General features: G+C 38.5%; 2 protein-coding genes across 4 annotated transcripts; both read right to left on the reverse strand.

The window, feature by feature from the left end:
- Positions 1-9,846: 9,846 nt before the first annotated feature.
- On the reverse strand, positions 9,847-14,176 carry LOC143452325 (5-oxoprolinase-like). 2 transcript variants are annotated; one of them, XM_076953247.1, is made up of 5 exons: positions 13,968-14,176; positions 13,623-13,738; positions 11,168-11,362; positions 10,744-10,850; positions 9,847-10,678 (listed from the first exon to the last, which is right to left on the reverse strand). In XM_076953247.1, the coding sequence occupies exons 4-5, from the start codon at positions 10,834-10,836 to the stop codon at positions 10,298-10,300; spliced, it is 474 nt and encodes a 157-aa protein (XP_076809362.1). In that variant the 5' UTR covers positions 10,837-10,850; positions 11,168-11,362; positions 13,623-13,738; positions 13,968-14,176; the 3' UTR covers positions 9,847-10,297. The 2 variants fall into 2 exon arrangements, with proteins under 2 accessions (XP_076809362.1, XP_076809363.1); XM_076953248.1 differs by lacking the exons at positions 11,168-11,362; positions 13,623-13,738; positions 13,968-14,176 and having other exon boundaries at positions 10,744-11,110.
- A 3,272-nt stretch (positions 14,177-17,448) lies between these two features.
- On the reverse strand, positions 17,449-20,570 carry LOC143452327 (5-oxoprolinase-like). Of its 2 annotated transcripts, none has more exons than XM_076953249.1 (6): positions 19,714-20,570; positions 19,429-19,520; positions 18,935-19,119; positions 18,041-18,277; positions 17,621-17,905; positions 17,449-17,482 (listed from the first exon to the last, which is right to left on the reverse strand). In XM_076953249.1, exons 3-4 carry the CDS (start codon positions 19,010-19,012, stop codon positions 18,158-18,160), a joined length of 198 nt encoding a protein of 65 aa, XP_076809364.1. In that variant the 5' UTR covers positions 19,013-19,119; positions 19,429-19,520; positions 19,714-20,570; the 3' UTR covers positions 17,449-17,482; positions 17,621-17,905; positions 18,041-18,157. Both variants share the same exon structure in this region, with proteins under 2 accessions (XP_076809364.1, XP_076809365.1).
- Positions 20,571-22,301: the final 1,731 nt, after the last annotated feature.

Raw genomic sequence — 22,301 nt, forward strand, 5'->3', positions numbered from 1 at the left:
CTTGAAATATTCGAGTCATTTTGAACGTTTGAATGTGCTAAACGACAACGGTTTATCACTAAAATGAACGAATGCTGACAGATGTACGCAAAGTCAAAATTAATCTTCCTTGGATATTTGATAAATGGTGTCGGTGTCAAAGCATCAGATCTATAACATGGATTTAAAACGTCACTTTGACGCTTTTACGTTTTAGCGCAAAAATAGAATGGACAAGGCACGCGCTGAAGGCTTTTGAGGTCGGTATTTCACTCGATGTTTTAAATTTATCTTGTTACGTGACACAGGGACATTGCCAAACAGACGGTACTTTGCTCACTATGGTGAATTACAAATAATAATCACCGTCCAACAGTAAAGTTATTGGGTCTACAAAGCTTTTTATTACATTTTAATGAAACATCTCTATACTGCCTATAGGAGCCCGATCTGTGGTATTCATGGTGTTCGGTACATTCATGGACAGCTTGACCTAGGCGCCCTACGTCATGTCATGGCGACAACCTCCATTGCGATAATGGAGGCTCGTTTTTTCCGATTTAATAATTGTGCTAATGTCGGACGCTTGCTTTGTTTACGTTCGACGGCGGGCACCAACTTAACGGCGCGATACTCGAGTTTCTAAACTGAAAAAAGCGTCAGTGAACTCGTCAGTGAAGTAACGAATAGTATCGGTCGTCAGTTGACAAAATTTCTCGGCGTATTTTTCGACGGGATGTAACAATCTTGCCCACGGTGGCACTGACAGCGTCACTCGGTAAACCCGCTTACGGTACGTGATGAACGACGCTATTTTTCACGCTGCAAGTGACGCAACATGCGCGATATTCCCTTCGATAGAATATAAAGTGATATATGTGTTCACGCTCGCTTGCATTGACGTGACCCTTATGTACATTTCGTGACCCTTACAGCAGCAAAAAGACAATTGAACAAACACTTCATTGCGTCTTCGTACACGAAGGCATAAATATCTCTGATAACTCTCAGACCGAGCGCAATTTATGATTCAAAATCGTCGACAAACACATGTTTCACGAAATGTACTTACTGACACGAGGATACTTTGACGTCGGCAAACTATACCCTCACGCTACTAGTGCAAAAGTTTAAACAGCCTAAAGAGTGCACTGGACTGTTCCAACAGACTCCAAACACTGGAAGTTCGATCCTGTCTAAAAACAAACATCTCAACATCGATAACCATCGATAACCAAGAAATTAAAACAATGTTATATGGTAGGTTGACAGTTACAGCGCCAGAAACGACGCAATGCACCACTCGCTTGGTGGCGATCGCGCAACATGCGTCCTAACGCCTAAAGCCGCACTGGTAAACAACATAACCAAGAAATAAAAACGGTGTTAACAACCACCACCCCGGAGTGAATCCAGTGAATCCCGAGAGACCTGGCTCGTTGCCCAAGAGATCAACGACATTAACAACTCTACTACATTCGCACACACACACGCGAGAGACGAGAATTGAGCGATGATGCGGTCTACAACAACGGACACGACCTCAGGAGACTTTCAACTCCTGAAGCTGCGGGAATTGTGCCACGGAGTCGATCGTTGCCTCTGACAACCAATCAGCAGCTCGCCCCTCCGCCGTGGCGAACCAATATTCGCGGCAAGAAGATGCAGCAGAGGGCTGGTGACGCAAACAACGACAACCAGCCACAAACGCCGTACAAGGTGGTCATAGAAGAGAGATAGAAGAAGAAAGATTTTCATAAGAAGCATAGAAGAGAGATTTTCCAAAAGCGCGAGTTGGTGATGACTGATGACGCAGTGACGGTATCGAACTCGGGTATTTCCCAAATAGAAAGCCCGACAACGTTTATTGTTGTTTTCTTAATAACCGGTTTGGAACAATGGCATCTTGTACTTTGGTTGTGTGTGAACGTAAAACAGGAATTTCCTAATAATCTCGATACTTCCTTTTATATTCATATTAGTAGCTTATAGGTCAATTAATCCGTCAATTCATTACTGTACTGAGTAGTGTGGTATCAAGCTGTAACTGATGTTACGCCCTGAATAAAAATCTCTCAGCGTCGTTACTGTGAGTTGACCCGGAGACCGGTAAGGCAGCTCAGCTATTAATGTGGTAGGTTAATTAATTAATAGAGATTAAGTCCAAGTATAAAAGAATGCTATATAATCGTGTCACAAACCCATACAATGAAAATAAAAAATTGTTAAAATGACTGGTATAACAACATAAGATATGACATCCCCAAACTACATTAATAACATTTTTTATAAATGTTTGCTACTCTTGTGAATGAATCGAGATCCAAGAGATGCAAGTTTTTGTGTCAAGAATTTTCCGATCCGTGAAACCAGGTTTAAGTTTACGTTGAACAGTGACACCCTTGGCCGTGAGTGACTTTATACAGCAAAGTATTGTCACGCTACTGCCACCAGCCGGTCGTTTTAAAGCCGCATTTATTTACTCCACTCAGATACCGACGAACCCCGAAAACACGATTATATTTTCCAAAGACGCCAAACCAAGTGACAAAAATAGACAAGAACGAACATTAAAAGGTACTTATTGGTGAGAGGCCACCCATGAATGTTAAACTATGTGAGCAGCAGCACATTTTATACTTTGGGTACATTCCACGATGAAATGGTGACATAATTTTGAACAGAGTGCACTGCGCACCGGAAAATATTGTTTTGTTATTCATTGTAAAAGAGTTAAAAGTACCAGCTGGCGTATTTAGGTTATTATGCTGCAAAATGATTTCCGAAATTTTTATTGATTTGATTTTATCAAAGTAAAATGATGAACAAGCAACACTTGCTGATAAATCGACGCAGTATTTAAACATGAAGGAAATATTTTATCATTAAACCTGAGATTTCAAACAATGGCTGCTGATAAGGGCGAGCGATATCACGTGAGTGTTTGCGTAACAGAAGTTGATTTAATTCGGGTCTAGCGCAGGTAGCACTCGATGGTTGTATTACGTCAGAAATTTTTATCAATTATAAAATGCTAAAGTGCGCAAATAAGCGGATGCATTTTGTAAAGACAAAATTAAAACAACTAACTGAAAGGTCCAAGAAAGGACAGCGCTTCACCAAAATATTTCTTGTAAACTCAGCACGTATTTTTCAATTTAGCCATTTTTATAAAAGTGAACAGGAAATTACTGAGCAATTGCATGCAATAGAATAGAGGTTTTCATGAGGCCGCTATAACACACCGATGTTGCTCTTATTTTGAAGTGAAACCGAAGATTCAATGTCGTTTAAAGTTGTCTCAGCTTCTGACATGTTGCTCCACCACGTCTGCTGTGGTCAAGCTCGGGCGAACAACCTATGTCATTTATGTTTCAATGAACGGAAACCGCTAGACGGAGGGACGGTGCAACGATGTGTCACGGCATATTTTTATACACCTGTGTTTAGAACGTGTACATTTTATATTGTATCACCCAATTTGTAAGACACGTGTTCACGGTGTGAGTTGTTACCTTTACCAGACCCACTGCATTTCAGTTGTACTCCATTTGTAAGTCACTTACTTATGGCGCACAATGCTCATTTGCTCCACTCTTATGGGTTAGTTTTAGTCCAATGCGTTGACGTCGAGGTCTCCTTTTATTCCCGTTGTGCATTGTTTCATTACTATGTATGCTCGTCGGTATTTTATGGCTGCTCTCGCACTCCGTCGCTTCTTCATCTTTCATTGGTGCATAGTTGTTTTTAGTCTACTTCTCATGACGCCTTACTCCGCTACCTTAGGACCTCATTGGTAATTTGCTCTCCGCGCTTATTTTCTCTGTGACAGAGATGGAATCTGTGTTGCTTTGTGCTCGTGGCAACAATTAACAATTGTCAACTCGGCGGCAGATTTCATTCCACGTTGTGGTTTTCAATGAAGGAATAAACGAAGTGTTGTATCTCCGGTCTTACATGATTGACCGTGAATTGTTGAGACGAACCTGAGACGATTACACCGATGGTCGGCGGACAGTTGGAAAATAAGTTTTGCAAATGTGTGAGTTTCAATCACTCACTGGAGCTTGCTGTAGTAGAAAATGCAGCTTGGTGATGATTGCGGAAGCCATCAGTTGTTTAATCTATGTTAAAATCTTTTGTATGTGCTGCATCGACCGAACGCGATTCAAGGAAAAAAAACTCGCGGATGCAAACAATTTATACAGATTCACATTATTACGCGCTTGTTTAAAAGCGAAACTGAAATGTTGGTTGAGGTTCACCAGGCAAAGGATTTAAATTGCTCCTGTAAAGGTCAAATTCAACCAATAAAACCACTCAACGTTATTTCTTCGACAGTCAATTCAGAAAACGAGAATCATAGACATCAAAAACATCAATTGAGTAAGGACTTGGAGTGAAGTGAAATAATGTGTCTATTTTCGTTGCAGAACTTAGTAACTTTTGAAATACTAACAATACAAACATCGAGTGCTACCTGCGCTAGACCCTAAATAGATCAACTTCTGTTACGCAAACACTCACGTGATATCGCTCGCCCTTATCAGCAGCCATTGTTTCAAATGGAAATTTTAATGAGCAAAGTTCATTTTTCCGCAAATAAGCGGATAAGTTAAAGTGCACTAAGTTGAAGCTTGAACTCACAAACTTGTTTTGCAAAACAGAGAAAGTGGGACATCTAACGATCATCATTGTTAATTAGTCGAACACCAGATTCTTTGAACGTTTTTCAGGTTTCACCATTATTGCATTGTGACACAACAAAAGTACTAATTCTGACTTTAACAATAACATTTGAGCGCTTAAAAGAAATCACCAAGGAATTGAAAGCCATACCTCGATGCATGCAGATGAATTAAGTTTACCATCGCAGTCTATTGGAACCTCCAAGTATTAAAAACAGGTGATTCGACTTGAACTTGCACAAAAACTACAACTTGGTATCAGCTACCAGCGATGTGAAGTCATCAGTAAATTTTATTTGTGCAACACGTTTTCTCAGTCTTAAGATAAAGTTTATGACGTCATAACCACATTATGATGCCTGAAAATGTCTGTGTTTGTCAAGTTCAGCACAAATCCGCAAAGTGATCTATGTTTAATTTATTTTATTACTGGTATTTTTTCGAAAGTTAAGGTTTTATATCGGTTTTGGAAGACTTGTTGGGATAATCTGCAACGTAATTATGTCAAGAAACACATCTATGACGCTTTGAGCCATGGGTTCCAATTTTTTAACAGCCTTAACTCACCGTGACAACAAATGATAAAGGATTAAAATTAAAAGATTAGCATGACCTCACAACAACTCATCTTGATTTTTGTTTGAAACGAGCCACGAATGTCAAAGCAAATTTACTCGCGTTAATTCGTCGCAAAAATTTCCCACAAACTGCGCCGCGGTTTCTTGGTTAAACAAAAACGTTGCACAGGCAAAGCTTTCTGCTAACTCGACAAAGAAATTAAAACAAAGAATATAATCAATGATTAACTGAGCAGAGACAAGTAAATTTGAGTTATTCATTAAGAAGTTGGTCGACCTTTGTAATGGGCGCTACCATGTGCGTCATCACCAAGGCAGCCAGCAGGCTTGTGACATGCCGAAGCTTATAAAAACTTTTAATAATGAAACAAAATTTATTTACGAAAACCAGAAGGGAAACTTTTCTTTCATTATCTTAAATAGTACTGCAGAGTACTAACCACTAGTACTAACCACTCGATGCATTCAAGTTCAAAAGCGCCATTGGCAAATTTTGCACTATCCAGCCCATACTTTGCAAAGAAATTACAGCGGGTTGTTGAATATTTAATCTTTGAAATGTTTTTCGTTCTTGTGTGGTCTGGGCCATGTTTGATGCGATAATAGATGATTTAGTTTGATCTAAATCTCCTTGGTAGAGAGCATCTGTGTCGTAATATTGCATCGTTTGATACTTTACTCATACTGTAACTGGATAATTTGAACGGTAAAAATCAAATAAAATATGTACGATGATCGGAACTTGCACAAAAGCCAACTCGTTGTAACCCGGGCTGGAACGATGAGAAATCATGTCATGGCCGGGTTTAAGTCGTGCAAAGACTTTCCTCAGTCCGAGGATAAAGATTGTAATGGCAGGCCAGTTAAAATTTCCGCTAACCCTTGTACAGGGAATTATGATATCGCTTGGAGTTTGTTGTTGTGCTACACAGAGGCGATAGGAAAGTTAATCGCCGTAAGACTATTTGCATGGTGCAAGATTTGATGTGAGTCAAATCGTGAGACATCTTATATGAGGGGCGCCATGTGTCAGATATGTCGCTACTTCTATAAACTTGCTTCACAACTACGAGTTCAAGTACACGGCGATGGCGAAACTTTGTCCAATGCCGCTGGACCAAGATTAGGTTTATTTGTAAAATTCGAGAGTCGACTATAGCCATATTTTTAACAGATTTGGTTTTTAAAAGTGAGGGAACCTGGCCCTCAAGTATAAAAAGCGGAGGCCTAGGCCACTACAGCCCGTTTGTCACAATGGCCCACTGAGCCCCTTTGTTTCCACCATCTATTACTTTACTAAAACCATTTCATACACATGACAGTTCTAACTAACATGACACAATGAAATTTAACCAATGTTATATAACTAAATATCTAAACCACTATGCATAATACAACTAAAAATCTAAGCAATTATTTAATGCTAACTAAGAAATTAATAAATTAAACAGACAGTCGTTGTAATAGTTTAAAGAGTTTCAGGATTTTACTGAAGGAAACGGATGACCTGTTATCGTGTACACATTACGTCATTTTTCTGACTAAAAATTTAGTTTACCGACTTTCATTGCCAAGCTTAAGAATAACCCCATCTCAGCAACAGCACGCGCTTTGGTGAATCTTGAAGAATTTACTCAAAGTTACAATTACAATAGTTAAATACTGCACACACCTTGCCAGCTTCGACAGTTTTTGAATTTATGTTGAATGCAGAATTTTACATGCTTTTCATAACGGGAACTATGAATACATCATCAAATCATTACATCATTATTACATCAAACTGTTGCTTAACTAAAACACATTCATTGCCACTTAATTAGCTAAATACCGACTGACAGTTACCAGAAGCCAACTAAATTAACCCCACACCTCATGCAGTCTAGCTTATATAGAGGAACAGACTTCTTCTTCTCGCTGGAAATCGTTGGTTTTGACTCATTGCTGCCACCAATTGATATCAGGTTCTGTTGAAACATGTGGTTTAGTAATTTTACATCTAGAAATTCACAGTGACCTAACTGGAATAATGACGGTTGAAATTTACACACAAGACTTGTGGATAGTTAGGACTTTTGACAAAATGTAAGAACTTTATTGAATGAATTCAGTGTAAATTATTTGATATTTTTAAGGTATCTGTAATTACATTTTTCTTTTGACTTGTTTCTTTACTAAGCAGAAAGCTAAATTTGTTAGCTTATTTCTTTGCATTTGCTTTCACTACGGCTATGATAACTATGTCTCTAGCTACAAGTCGTGCTTCGTTATTCAGTTCCACAAATTTCACAATCAATCTACGTCATCAATCATTGAAACGGAGTTGTCTATAGCTGCCCTGAAAAGCAGCTTACTGGAAAAATTCATGCAGTGAAAAACTGAAAATCACGAAATTTTACTCCATTCCATTACAAGTTGAAACATCACCATTTTGGTTGATTGGTGCTTAAAGTACTTTACATAAATTGAAGATGATTTAAAATCAGTTAGCAATGTTATACGTTGACAAAATCTATGGGCAGTAACAGTTACGTAATGCTTCATGACGCGAATATGAACAACAACGAGAATCGTCCAGTTGAAAAGTCATCTCGCATAAACTGGAATGCCTAAAAACCCCAGATTCCAATTTTCAACCTGGTATCGAACAAATATCATAGTTACGTCATAATTGCAACTTTCTTCGGTTAAGATCATTGCCAGGAAGTGTAAATTTATCACATGTCTGTTCGCAAATGATGTCATAAAGCAACAAAATTACTTCAGAAAACAAAAGTTGGCGACGATGTAGGAGGATTGCCTTTTTATAAGATGTCGATGTGATCTACTTTTAAATATATGCTTTGTATCAGAATTGCAGGTTTAATATTTGCTGAGGTCAAAGTCATAAAATAACGAAGGACAAATAAAATCGAAAGGCCACACACTTCAATATAGAAGCTTCTTTGGCTAAGTTACTGTAAATGATTCAGAAATTTTGTTTTAAAAACGCTTTTATAACATTTGACATTCATAACGTCATATATACGTTTACTTGCTGCTGGTAGGCGACATAATAGGAAAAATCACTAAAAATCGTATTTCTTGTACAGTTTAGTGTAAAAGCGAAATAATTAACTCGTTCTATTTGTTCTGGCTAACCTAAGCAAAAAAATATGAATCAACACAGCTTTTGTTGCGTAATAATAGATAATGTTAAAACGTATTGTTATCAAACAAAATTACCCTTTGCTCTGTATAGAATAATAATTATTATGAAAAACACAGGAGACAACTATTATTTTGCTTCGTGTACAAGCGACTACTTAAGACCAGCGCAGCAAATGACATACAGTCGAATCCGCTTAATTCGGACACCGGATAACTCGGACCACCGCTTTATTCGGCCAAAATGCTCGAGAACGGAACAAAAGTAAAAATTGAACGTAAAAAACTCCTGTTAATTCGGACACAGGTTCGCAATTCCTATCGTTAGGTTATGACAAAATAAACTTCGTTCGTTTTAACACAAGATGCAGTTGCATTATGAGTGATTATGGTGAAACAATGACGATCGATGCAGTAACAATCGACAATGAACTCATATAAGGCCGTGCCAGCTTCATAGTCGCTTTTACCTCGGTACAATTGCGTCCGTCTTGTAGAACAGAATGGTACAGAAAAGTTTTGCCAAAAAAGTGAAATTGTTCACTAAAGTAAACGAAGAAAAAAATAAAGACGCTTGCTTCACAGTTGGGCAGTAAGCTGCGTTGGTGGGGATATCAAAAAGTGCGTATATGTGTGTGTTACACAGTAATATACAGTATTTGTTGAATCGTTTGGTATCGAAATACTGTACAATAAAACTAACCTGGAGGTATAACTCTTGTGCGTTTTATGCGATCAGTGCCAATTACTGCAATATAGCGCAGCTGCAATTCATTTATTACGCAACAGTACAGTATTTTAAATGCCTTGTTTGCCTTTACACATGACCATGAAACGAGCAAATGATTTTCTGCTTAATTCGGCCAAAAGTGAGCGGAACCAAAGTGTCCAATTAAGCGGAGTCGACTGTACAACGTACACATAAAAGCTAGGAATAATCGTAGCACCAACACGCGAGGTAGAAATAAAGGCAACCGGATCGGTTATTGATACGCGATAAGGCGTGGGGACGGTCAATGAGGTCATAAAATTGCGTAAATGTGTGGTCAGACGAGTAGTTGTGAGACGGGACCTTGGGTAGATACAAACTTGTCCTAAAACATATTTTTATCTTGTAGGCCGTGTATAATCAGTATCTTCTGTAAGTTATCTGCGTCTGTCTTTCCTGCGTCGTTCTCCGCATCAGGCTTGTGTGTGGAGTAAGGAGGAGATTGCGATCTCTCCAATGCTGGGCTGCAAGGTCACTCACAAGTAGTCGAGGAGCTTCAACAACACGCATCAGGTCGCATGGAGCTGGATTTAGTGTCTGGCTGGTGTTAGAATGCATTTCGCTTTCAGTGAATTATCTCGCAAAATTAAAACTTGTAGAAACAGTGCTGGGGCTGATGCACGTGACAAGGTTTGAAAGAGCGAGAGCAAAAAATTCGACCAGATGTTCTTTGAAACTACACTGCGTTATTTTGTATTTTATATTATTACCGCGGTTATTTTGCGAGTGACGCAAAAAATATTGTCTACGAGTGCATCAAAATACGGCTTAAAAACGTAAAGTTTTGACAAAATTCAGTAAATTTAGAAAAACATGAGCCGAGTTAAAACATTCGCTAGAACAGAAGTTAATAAACGAACATTAACGCGCATACATCGTATATCGGCTTCACCACAATGAAGGAAGGTCAAAGGTCAACCATAGAGTTGTGAAACTTCCTTTCACTCTACACTGACAGCGTTAAATTGTTTCGAAAGAGAATCTCTCTCAAAACCCTGTCCCTGTCCCTATAACGTCACTTTCCGCCAGTGCCCGGGAGAAGCTGGAAGTTCTTGAGAACGACCGGATAACTGGATATCGGGGTCGAGTAGGAACCAATTCGGTCAATGTGGACGTGGATAGGGTATTTGGAGTATTCACTTGGGTATTAGGAGGTGGATAGGGGCGAGGCAGCCCTGGTTAAGAGGGATGTCGTAGCCCACCATGCACCTGAGGGAGTAGATGATGGCAGACTTGGTGATCGCTCTCGGCGCGTTCAAGTTGTTTATCACCATAGGGGATTTCCCCTCGAAATCGAACGTCGCGCTTCCCTCCTGCGAGTCGATCTCCACGCGGAGGTTGATCACTGATCCGTCGTCCATCTTTTCCGAAGCGCGAAGTACGCCGTACGTTGTCGTAGAGACGTCGCGCAGCAGATTTCTGACCGCGACCTCGGCGTGGTGTTGGATGTGTGCCATGTAAGCTTGGACCACTTCCAACCCGTAACACGATATAAGCTCCTGGACCAGGTGGATCCCCTAAACAGAAAGCTTCGTTGTAATGTCTGTGATTGATACAGTTGTGACGTCACAAAGACACTTACCTTCTGGTTAGAGGCAACTAGCGCTCTCAAGTCGGCCAGGTTGCCATGGATATTGTGGGTCCCGCTGCAACGATCAAAATCGCCGGGGAGCATGAGAATCGCTGTCACTTGTGTGAGGTCACAAGTAAAAACAAGTTCAACAGGGTTTAAAAATAATTCTAACTTATTAGAAAACCAGAAACCAATTCATCGTTTCACTTAACAACTACCATGAAACTTTTCAGCATCATATGATATGATAAAGCAGTCATTCACAACATTATCACAATCACATCCCAGCATAAATCACAATCTTCGCATAATGTTTCAGTAGTGGTTGGTTAACACAAACACCATTGTTAAGCAACAACAATGAAATGTTTCAAACATCATATGATAAACTTTGTGATTAGATCTATAACATTTATCACATGGTCATACTCACGATGAGATCAGGAAGATGAACTCCTCCAGCACATGGATGATTGGAGAGAATGCAATCTCCCTTATTGATATCTATCGCCCACATCTGGTACTGCACACCATCCTGCATGGCCCCTAGGTGGACTGGGATGTGAGGAGCGTTGGAAACAAGACCACCATCATGTCCGAAAAAAGCGCACGAGAAGTCAAGTAGCTCCTGTCGGTTCATGTAATGTTACACAACGAATACTGAGTGTTTTCACGACACAGAATGATCATAATAGAATTACAACTGCTCAGTTATCAAGAACATATTTGCACAAGCAAGTCTTGCAATATACACAAGACTATACAGGACTTTCAACGACTGAAGCACAGATAAAATGTCAAGGGCCGAGAAAGCTTGGTGCCATAAATTCGCAGAAATTAGACCAAACAAGTAAAAGCAGTTTTGGACGATTATCTAGACCAGTGACGCACACAGCAGTTTCCAGCTTAAGTACGCAACTTAAATCTGGTCGGTTTGTGCGTAGTTTGCTATGTTTTTGTTATTTCTTCCCTTGAAGTGTGCACAGTGACAGAACTACACATCGCAATCAACCCTTTTAAGCCGTAACAATTACGCAAGTATAATTTCGTCTGCTGGGTTTACGGTTATGACAACACATGCACAGCTTGGTCCTTGAGATGAACTTTTTAATTTAGATTAGTAAAGTAGGCCTAAGTATCAAACTTGTAATCGCGAATAAGTTACCAGGTCGTGGATTCAAATCTGCATGCACTATACACAACGCTTGCATGAGATGGGTGCAGTAGTGAGCTAGCCTGCAGTAAAATTGTACAAGTTTTTGCAGATGAAATTATTGTGTTAGGCGGTTAGTATAATTGCACAGTAGCTTACTCCTAGTAATCCTGTACTTTTAACTGCGCATGATGTCAAGCATTTAAGTCAGTGTTTCTCAAACTTTTTGCGATCGCGTACCACTCATTCGTTTTTTTTTGCTACACTGCGTACCACCTGGCTCCTGAATGACTTATTTTACTCAAATGTACCAGTATTTATTAGTTATTACCGTTATTACTATACCATAAATCCAATGAATAGCAAGAAAACACAATTTAATTTGATAGATGCAACTGTTTCTTCTGCACAAGCTTGTCTATCCGGGGCAACACATTATTCACAGCACATCGAAAATCATGTTCAGCGGTACGCGGTACCACTTAAAAAGCTCTCGCGTACCGCTAGTGATACGCGTACCACAGTTTGAGAACCACTGATTTAAGTGAATCTCAGAGATTAGAAGTTATCACCGGGTTGAGGGAGCCAGCTCCTCCAAGTAAGTAAAGTTTTGCTCGGAAGGACGAAGTGAGTGAAGACATTATTCCAAAGGTTTAGAAGAATCATCAAGAAGTTATTCGAAAATGATCTGCTTTGATGTCTGAAGAGACCAAAACAAAACAATTTCAAGCATCTATTGGTCAATTTTCTGAACTGGAGGATATGTTGTATGTTTGGATTGATAGCAAGCGTCGCACAAGCCTTCCACTTCCGCCCTCATTGGCCGTTTTTAAAGCAATACAAATCGCTGAACAGCTATTGATATCAGAGGATGGCTTGAAAGCTTCATGGCAGTGGCCGATTCCGATGACGTCGTGGATTGCAGAAAATTCTTCTCCACGATGAGAAGATCCCGAGAATGTTTACAACATGGAGCAAACTGGGTTATTTTTTCAGCTCTTGCTCATGCCATCTGAAGATGTCAGCACTACCCGAGGAAAAAGAAAGCTAAAGAACGAGTGTCACTGGTTGCTTGCACAAATACCACAGAAACGTATACAGTTCCTTGTACATTGATTGGGAAACCAAAATTTCCGGCTTGAGTCAAGAATCGAGAATGGCCTCTAAAGTACTAAGTCAGGGTAAAGCATGAATGGACGTTGACAGGTGTTGGAAATGGTTTAATAAAGTTTTTCATCCTGAAGTGAAGAAGAGAACAGGACGCCGGGTTCTCCTGTAGATGGACACTGGCCCTGGTCATTCTTCTGCTTTTGAGAGAAACAACGTCAAGGTGTTATTTTCCCTTCCAACTGCACTAGCTGGAAGCAACCATGCGATATGGGTATAATTGCAGCACTAAAGAAAAGTTGAGATATTTGTATGTTAAGGATGTTGTTAGCCTTTATGAGCTAAAAGAGACTTTGAAGTTACGCAAACAAGAGCAAGCAAAAAGGTTACCCAGAGGGGCAGCGGGTGTTGCCTATGGCAACCATCATCTGCTAGATGCAGCGAATTACGTCAACTATGCATGGGATGCGATATCAGAATCAGCGATAGAAAACGTGTTTAAAAGGGCTGAATTATTTCCATTAGAAGGTGGCATTGTTGATGGGTGAAATCTGATATGATCTTATGTCCAGGATACGAGAACTAGATATGAAAAAACTGTTTAATATTTCGACATGTCGTGGCTTACCACTCGATGTCACTAGAGCATGATCTTCAATCCCAGAAAGTTCGATACCTCCAACTCTGCCACCATCGTTGATGATGTCACGTCCTGGACTGGCAAAACCAAATCCTTTCTTGTATCTGCAGATGCGTGAATGAGTTTGATGTTAGTGAACTAAATAATAATGTTTGAATAATCTAAAAATTTGAATGCTAAGTTTTAATAAAACGACAGCGTAGCTGTTGCATAGTAATTGGTCGTGAACATTCTACAAATATCATTCGACAACAACTTATACATGGATGAGGTTCTTTGCAACTAAATGTTGAAAATACTTCAAACTGCATCAGTGTTGACCTTAGCACCCACCTGGCTTGGAAAGTCGGCAAAAAGTCACCAAACTTTGATGCGACAAAATCTAAGTTTTTCACCGTGGAAGGCTGACACATGAGGGCGCAGTCGGTCCGCTTATACCTCGGATTCAAATAAAGATCGGTTTTGATGCTTTCAGGGGAAACCCTGATCTGATAATGCTTGCACACACTCGACTATAAGCTCATCAATAGTGACATCTAGTGCAGATATAGGCTCTGTGATCGAAATGCAACGAAATTGTTCTCAAAAGATTTATATCAAACAAATCAGAAAAGAACAAATTATTAGGTAATTGCAATCATCCAATTTACCAATACGAGATTATCAATTAACATATGTATATTGAGATGTTTATATGACATTTTATTATCCAACCATTACAGCAAGATGATGATTTAAACTGTGATAATACACTGTGATGTAACAAATTGGTAATAATGAAGTAAAATAACTGTCGCAAACTGTTAATTAAAAAAAAGTCACCCAAATGAATTAAATAAGTAAAAACATTCGGAAAAGATGTAACTATTTAATCTTGTTTAAATAAGAGACAGCCTTTGTTGTAGAGAGAAGAAATTGTCAAGTTGCCTGAGCTACCGCAAAACTAGCACTAAATACACATGGACCACGAACGCAATGGCAAATTTTTCGTGGCAATTCGCCGTGAAAAATATCGGCTTCGTGTGCTCAGGGATGAAAACCTGGTGTGTGGTTGGAAATAATAAAGCCATGTTGCATAATGTTGTCTGATATAATCAGGTAATTTCATATGATATGATACCAACTAAACAAATGATTGTTGGTAACCACATAAATTACCACATCGGCAACTAAATTGCCAAATAACCACATAGCTGGTAAATTAGGTAACCACATAATGGTGGTGGTCCCAGCATAAATAACAAACTTCTCATAATGTTTTAGTAGCGGTTGGTTAACATAAACACCGTTGTGAAACAACCATGAAATTTTTGAACATCGTATGGCAAGCTTCATGTTCAGATCTATAACATTTATCACATCACCAAGCAAATCACATGATCATACTCACGAGATTGATCAGGAAGATGAACTCCTCCAGTACATGGATGGTTGGAGAGGATGCAATCTCCTTCATTGATATCTATCGCCCTCATCTGGTACTGCACGGCATCCTGCATGGCCCCTAGGTGGCCTAGGATGTGAGAAGCGTTGGAAACAAGACCACCATCGGGTCCGAAAAGAGCACAAGAGAAGTCAAGTCGTTCCTGTCGATTCATGTAATGTTACACAATAAACAATGAGTGTTCTAATGACACAGAATGATCAAAATAGAATTACACCTACTCAGCTATCAACAACGTATTTACACAAGCAAGTCTTGCAATATACAAAAACTAGACAGGACTTTCAACGACTGAACCACAGATAAAATGTCAAGGACTGAGAAATCTTGGTGCAATAAATTCGCAGAAATTAGAACAAACAAGTAAAAGCACTGTTGGACGATTATCTAGACCAGTAATATAAAATAACAAACATGTATAAATACGACAAGTTCAAGCCAGACCTTAATGTTAGTGGATATTGCTGTCCGTTGTAGAATCCTACCCATCTGTTCTGCATGCTCATGAACCTTTGATGTCAAAGGTCAGAGGTTATAATATAGTGATGGGGTCAGTGATCCCAGTATAGCACATAACCCATAAAAGTTAATTGGGAATGACAAAAAACCCAACCACGCCTTACAGCTACCCCAATAATAATTGTATGCATTTGGTATTCAATTTCCCAGTTATTGTCTTTTGGGTAAATTGTCAGTCATAAAAATCGCTTCGAAAAATTCAGTCCACAAAATAACACTTAACAATAACAAATACCACCTATTTAAAATAACGGAGAATGACAAAGAACCCAACCACACCTTACAACTACCACAATGGTCATTGCATGCATTTGATATTCAATTTTCCAGTTATTGTCAGTTATAAAACTTGCTTCCAAAAACTGTATCTACGAAATAACACTGACCTGTGTGAAAATATAGAGAGTTGGATGGCGTGCAATTCCTTGCCAATATGCTTCGGCTTTCCCTTCCCTATCATGATGGTCACGTCACCTGAATAAGCGAATTTTCACAAAATTACAATTTCTAATCGCGGCAAGCTACAATGATGTTGTCAGTCTATCATGTAACAAAAAGACAACCCTCAACACAATCTAAAGTGATGTTACCATGATGTCATAATGCAATACATAGTCATACGCAACCATGATGTCATAACGCAATACCTTTCTTAGTCATCTTTCCCTTGCAGTCAGGTTCCACCAAGATTGTGCTGATTTTGTCGATGATGATCGCTGGACCGTGAATCACCTGACAGATCCTCTATGAAAGTCAAAAAGTCACAATATTTTACAAAAGGTAAAGATAAAATATCTCAAAACGATCGAAAGAAAACAAGATACTCAATACTATAATACACAGTCGAAATCGGTTAATCGCATATCGGTTAAAGGCATAAATCGCTTAATAGCATTGCATTGCATTGCATAATCCCAAACCATTCCCATTCACTTGTGAAGAAAATTCAACGGTTAATCGCATAAGGGTTAATCGCATAAATCGGTTAATGGAATAGGTTTTCTTGATTGATTTGTAGACTTGTATCACTTAACCGCATATTTCCTTTGATGAAGTGTTAAGTCGCTGAAGATTATCCTCACCAATAAACAAAAATCATCGTCAGATCTCTCGCAAGGCTATAGAGACAGTAGCACGTAAATGATTTGAACAATAAAGTAAAACTTCACGAAAAAAAGCCTTCTCTACAGTGATTATGAACCACAAAACTACGTTTCATTTAAGGATTGTTACGGATCTTTACATCACAATAGAACAACAAGACTAATTTTTATTTAAGCATTGTTACGTCGCAAAGCTCAAACCACTGCAAAAACGTAGAATACCTGTACTGTACTGTAGCCTACGTATACGATATAAAATTCCAGGAAATAGTAAGCCAGCAAAGCGAAAAGATTTATGTCTGTCCGATAGAATCCTTGTTATTGAAAAATTTGTTGTGTCGAAATCGAAAGGAAGGAAGCTCACTTGTTGCGTCATAATGCATTGTGTCATTCCAAAAATCGGCGAGGAGCAAGAATGCGTGCGCCGGTGTTTAAAAGAGAATAACGGAGAAAATGTAGGAACACATACACCGATTAATCGCATAAAAAAGCTTGGCAAATTGACTATGCGATTAACTGATTTCGACTGTATACACAAAAATATAACGAAGCATGTAGAGTCCAAACAACACATATAAGCACATATCAGCACATTGAAATAAAAAACACACTTTGTTCTGTTGTTAATATTAACAGGAAAATTTGTGCCATTGTTGAAATTTTGTCTTAATTTAAGATTTCAAAATAAAATACCAGTGGCGCTTGTATGGTGACACCAGCTGTAGTAGACTTGAACACATATTCATATTCCCCGTCATATCGACTTACATCTGTTGATGTTCCTGTGTAAATAGTGTCATAAATTTCACGATGACAACACAAGGACATAACTTACGTAATCTTATTAATATTTACCTAGCTTGCGCATGCATGCAACATACATGCTCATACTGATACTGGATATCCTAGCGGCACCATACCTCCCATGTAGTACCCAATGCTGGGTTGGTCTTCAAATGATGTCATAGTGTACCCCACTACGCCACCTGCTGGGCCGGATAATATTGCTCTATTTCCATCGAACCTGAGCATTGAGGAGTGTGAGATGTTGTATTTTATATCAGAAGACGTAAACATTTGATGAATCTTTTCCAACTCAAGGGCTGTTTGAGTGTTGAGTTTTTACAGGCGGGCCAGATCATAGGCACAAACGATGTCATAATTAGTTGGAGCTGTTACTTGCTCCTATATCTACGTTCCTCAATCTACAACACAGTTTGCAATGATAGGTGTCACTTCGTTGGTAGCTTGCTTATCGCTGATTTAAATGAATATGACGATCTGTTGTTATACTTCATGTTAATATAATAATATAATCACAGCCTTACGAACAAACTTACTTATCAATAGGAGTGAGGCCACCATCAGACTGCATAAAGAGCGAGTTGATGTCTATGTTGCTGACGTCAGACTGAAAGCTTCTATATATTCTTTAACTCACAGTGTGAGGTAGGCATCTACACATGCAGCGAAGTCGTGCAAGACAATCTTGACCATGGACTTGAGATGATAGTTAAGACTTGTTTAAATCCCATCTCCATGGCAATCTTTTTAACTGCTACTTCATACTCGAAAAGCTGCATACATAGACATCTGATGTCACAGTTGAACGTTAAAAATATTAAATTAAACTTGATTATGCAATAGCATAATTACTAATCAATATATAAACACAATAGACCAGCATCACAAAGTGAACAATAACCATTAACAAAACAATCGATGATGCAAAGTTTTGCGACGACAACTTAAAGCAATCGAGCTTAAACAAGACTCAAACTCAGCATTCTTTTACTTTTGCTGCCAAACAAAGCAAAACAGTTGTAGGCACCAAAACACATGCATTTCCAAGCTGTATATAATTTCAATCTAACAACAGCATAGACTCACATGTATGAATGCATGACAGCATCAAACAAATAAACTACTATAATTACGCACAGAAGTGAGGCTTACTTCAGCTCTTGCCTGACACTAGCATAAGCGTAGGTGCAGTTCTACAACCAACAGAAAACTAGGATATAATTAGGAATAGGAAAGCAGATCAAAAAGGTTAAGAACCGATGCTTTAAATCAAAGTAAAAAGTGGTAAACTTATCCTGGAGTAAATATTAAAAACCATGAAAACTATGAAATAAGCAAAGACGAAAAATACAAAACCCACATTTAACGTCACCAGTAGGTAGTAGCTCTGCATTGTCAACTGGAAATATCAAAGTGAATCATCAACTTACGAGGTCCAACATTTTTGGTCTTGATTGGTTTCCAATGTAAAGAGGATATCTCCAACCCTCAGTGAGAGCAAGTGCCATTCTCCCATGTTACCTCTCGAAGAGAGCATTTGTGGCAACGGTCGTTTCCATCCGGATGAAATCGATCTTAATCGAGTCAAATGATTCGATCATCATAATTTTAAACTCTATAAAACAAAATTAAACTATGTATACATAATTAGGCAGTCTATCGAATTAAACAACAATTCTTAGCAGTGGTTTTAGCCATGTCGACAAATGATTAAGGAGGAAATGATGGGAAACTACGCTTAATTACAGACAAAATTACAGACCTATTTGTATTTAAGCATAAAAATTCAAACTACATTTTATAATAATCTTTTTAGTTTCGTCAACGAATCAAATAATTAAACTTAAAGAAACAATGAGAAATTAAAATCATCTGCAAATTTATGCTGAACTTTTCCATAAATATGTTTATTTTTGTCACAAACCTCTTCCATTATCCTTTGAATTCCTTCCCTGGGAGCATCGGGATAATTTTGCGGATCGACAGACAACAGCTTCATCACTCTTGTCTTCCCATCTAAGAATGTATAATTAAGGAAATCAGGAAGTTAAACAAATAAAATTATTTGTCAATGCAAGTTTGCAAGCAGCAGGTTCAGATCTGCTAAAATTTACCAGTAAAGCATAAATACTGAAACAAAAATAAAACCAATTTGTCATAGAACTGGCTTTTCTGTATAAAGATTAACCAACTACAACCTCATACTAACTTGGGCACTTGGCATAGATGTCAGTGAAGGTTCCTCCTCGGTCAATGGCGAACTGAAATTTACCTTTACTGGTCATCTTCTTTGTCAAGTTATATAACAGGAAGGCAAGTTTTTATGACATCTCATTGCTATATCAAAACTAATTAAAGAGTGTACTTATGTGTTTATTTTACTGTATTCGGTAGGTTTGTAAGTTACTTTGTAACTCAATTTGCAATTCACCGCAGATGTCAGTCAATTGGCAGATCTGTGAACTACTTCTGCTGCATTTGCAATGAATGGTTTCAATATCGATAATGAAGTTAGGATTAGCATTTTTCATGTCTATATATACTATATAGTTATGAAATGGGTGCGAGTTAAGAAAAGAAACTTCTTACATCTCGTGTTTACTTTTGACTCAAAAATTGTTTCAGGTCTCATATCAGGATCGAATATTGAGAATCTTTTACATCATAATTTCTCTTTTATTACCTCATAAATCATAACCCTTTCCCGTTCAAAACTCAAAGTGCAGAAATACAAGAGACCAAATATTTGTAATACAAATATTTGTTTCTCCTTCTTGCTAGGCTATATCGTAGCATTTATCACGCTGCAAGTAGGGATAGGTTGATACGCACCAGACTTGAACAGATTCCCAGACATCGCCTGTATAGGCCTAGGCCTATCCGACTGAAAAGTACGGTACCGGTAGTTTTATACGAGAAATCGTGTGTGCAAACACATAAGTTTTAGTGAAAAAGCATGCACTGAAGAAGCCTGAATTCTATGTTTTTTTTATTATACCATCCACTCTTTCTTTGCCTATTTATTTAAACGGCGTGATTATCAAAATATTCGGCTTGCACGCTGATGAGATTTGGAAATTGGAATGCTAAAAGTAAGTTTCGTTGGTGCATCTGCCACTCAGTATTCATAGACATCGTATGTTTAATCACTTTAATCTTTATAACATGGTACTCTTTACTCTAAAGTAGAGCTTACAGGTATATTACATGTTTTCCATTGTATTAGTATATTTCATGTTGCACATTTTCAAAATATTTTTACGATTCGCAACGGAGTGTGACGTAACAGTCACATTTATTGCTTAGTTAACTAGTTACCCTAGGCCAATTTTTATTAACACAGGATAATACCTCTGCCTTGACACACCTAGTGTTGAAGAGTTAATGCAGATGTAGTATTCGCTTTAACCACCTCAAATGTGGGGCTATTGCACAGAGAGTCATATTCTATACAACTGGAAATCAACGTATGTTTATCTGATCGTTTGCAAGTCATTCCTTGGGCAACTACTAACCAGCAATAACTCACGTCTTGAGATGAGATTCGTCAATACCGAGGAAAAGCCGCAAAACAAGATCGAACTTCACCATTCATCGCTCGATTTAAAACGACCGAAAGTCGGTATGAAACATTTACGGCTGTTACTGTTACACGTCCTGTGGAGCAGTATATTGTGGCGGTCGTAGTAATTGCAATAATTTATATAATTGGCATTTTAAGCGTGTGTGTTTTCCAGTCAGATGCAATTGAATACAGTCGAATCCGCTTAATTCGGACACCGGATAACCCGGACAACCGCTTTATTCGGCCAAAATGCTCGGGAACGGAACAAAAGTAAAAATTGAACGTAAAAAACTCCTGTTAATTCGGACAATTCTCCGCTTAATTCGGACACAGGTTCGTAATTCCATCGTTAGGTTATGACACAATAAACCAGTGGTTCTTAAACCTGGGGGCGCGCCCCCCTTGGAGTGCGTGTAACATTCGTAAGGGGGGGCGCGAGAGATGACAAGCTGTATATGAGCTATGTCTAAACATGCTTTCTTGACTTTCACAATAGGTTCATTTTTACTAAAATTTTAAAGTGTGTCACGATGGCAATTGTATTTTTGAAATTTGGATTCCGAAATACGTCATGTGTTACGTAATAATATTTGGTGTTTCTCCTCATTGAAGCGTATCGTTTTCGTTTACTCATTCATGCACTCCTAGCTCGACTAACTGTTCTCTTGTCTTCTCTTTTTGCGATGACCTGATTTCTCTCACAACGGGGGGCGGGGTAACAAGAAAAACTTTTACAAATGTATCACTTGTAGAAATACTTAATTTACATTAAATGCATTTTCTTTAGTTTTACAATTATGATGTATACAGGAAACCAGATGTTTTTGCTACTAACCTGTAAATATCCGATTAGTTTACGACGTATAATTTTCGAGTCATTAACGATTGAAAATTTGTGTGCAGTGTCGGCCACACATAATAAAAATTCTGGGATCACATCAATTGACCGTGAACAAATTCACCGGCGATAATTGGTCGTGGTCAACTGACCGGCAACAAACTGGCCGGCGACACAAATCAACCGCTACGCATTTTATTTTTATTTTTTACGCAAATTAGCATTGTTGTTTATTCAAATTATATGATTTAAGTGATAACATGATTTGAGGTCAGTTGGTTCTAGGTAAATTTACGTCACGGTCAGTTGTCCTCGGTGAGTTTGTTCGCGGTCAATTTCCCACGGTTAATTGTCGTGGAACCAAAAATACTAATGTCACGCACCCGGTTTAAAT

The sequence above is a fragment of the Clavelina lepadiformis genome, chromosome 4 (assembly GCF_947623445.1).
Source record: "Clavelina lepadiformis chromosome 4, kaClaLepa1.1, whole genome shotgun sequence".
NCBI lineage: Eukaryota > Metazoa > Chordata > Ascidiacea > Aplousobranchia > Clavelinidae > Clavelina > Clavelina lepadiformis.

Bases quoted from the DNA above. Each gene is read 5' to 3' on its own strand.
- LOC143452327 (XM_076953249.1), bottom strand. From the start codon at position 19,012: ATGGCACTTGCTCTCACTGAGGGTTGGAGATATCCTCTTTACATTGGA. The intron at 18,278-18,934 runs GTAAGTTGATGA...CTATGTATGCAG, and splicing joins GACCAAAAATGTTGGACCTC to CTTTTCGAGTATGAAGTAGC.
- LOC143452325 (XM_076953247.1), bottom strand. From the start codon at position 10,836: ATGCTCCCCGGCGATTTTGATCGTTGCAGCGGGACCCACAATATCCAT. The intron at 10,679-10,743 runs GTAAGTGTCTTT...CTTTCTGTTTAG, and splicing joins TAGTTGCCTCTAACCAGAAG to GGGATCCACCTGGTCCAGGA.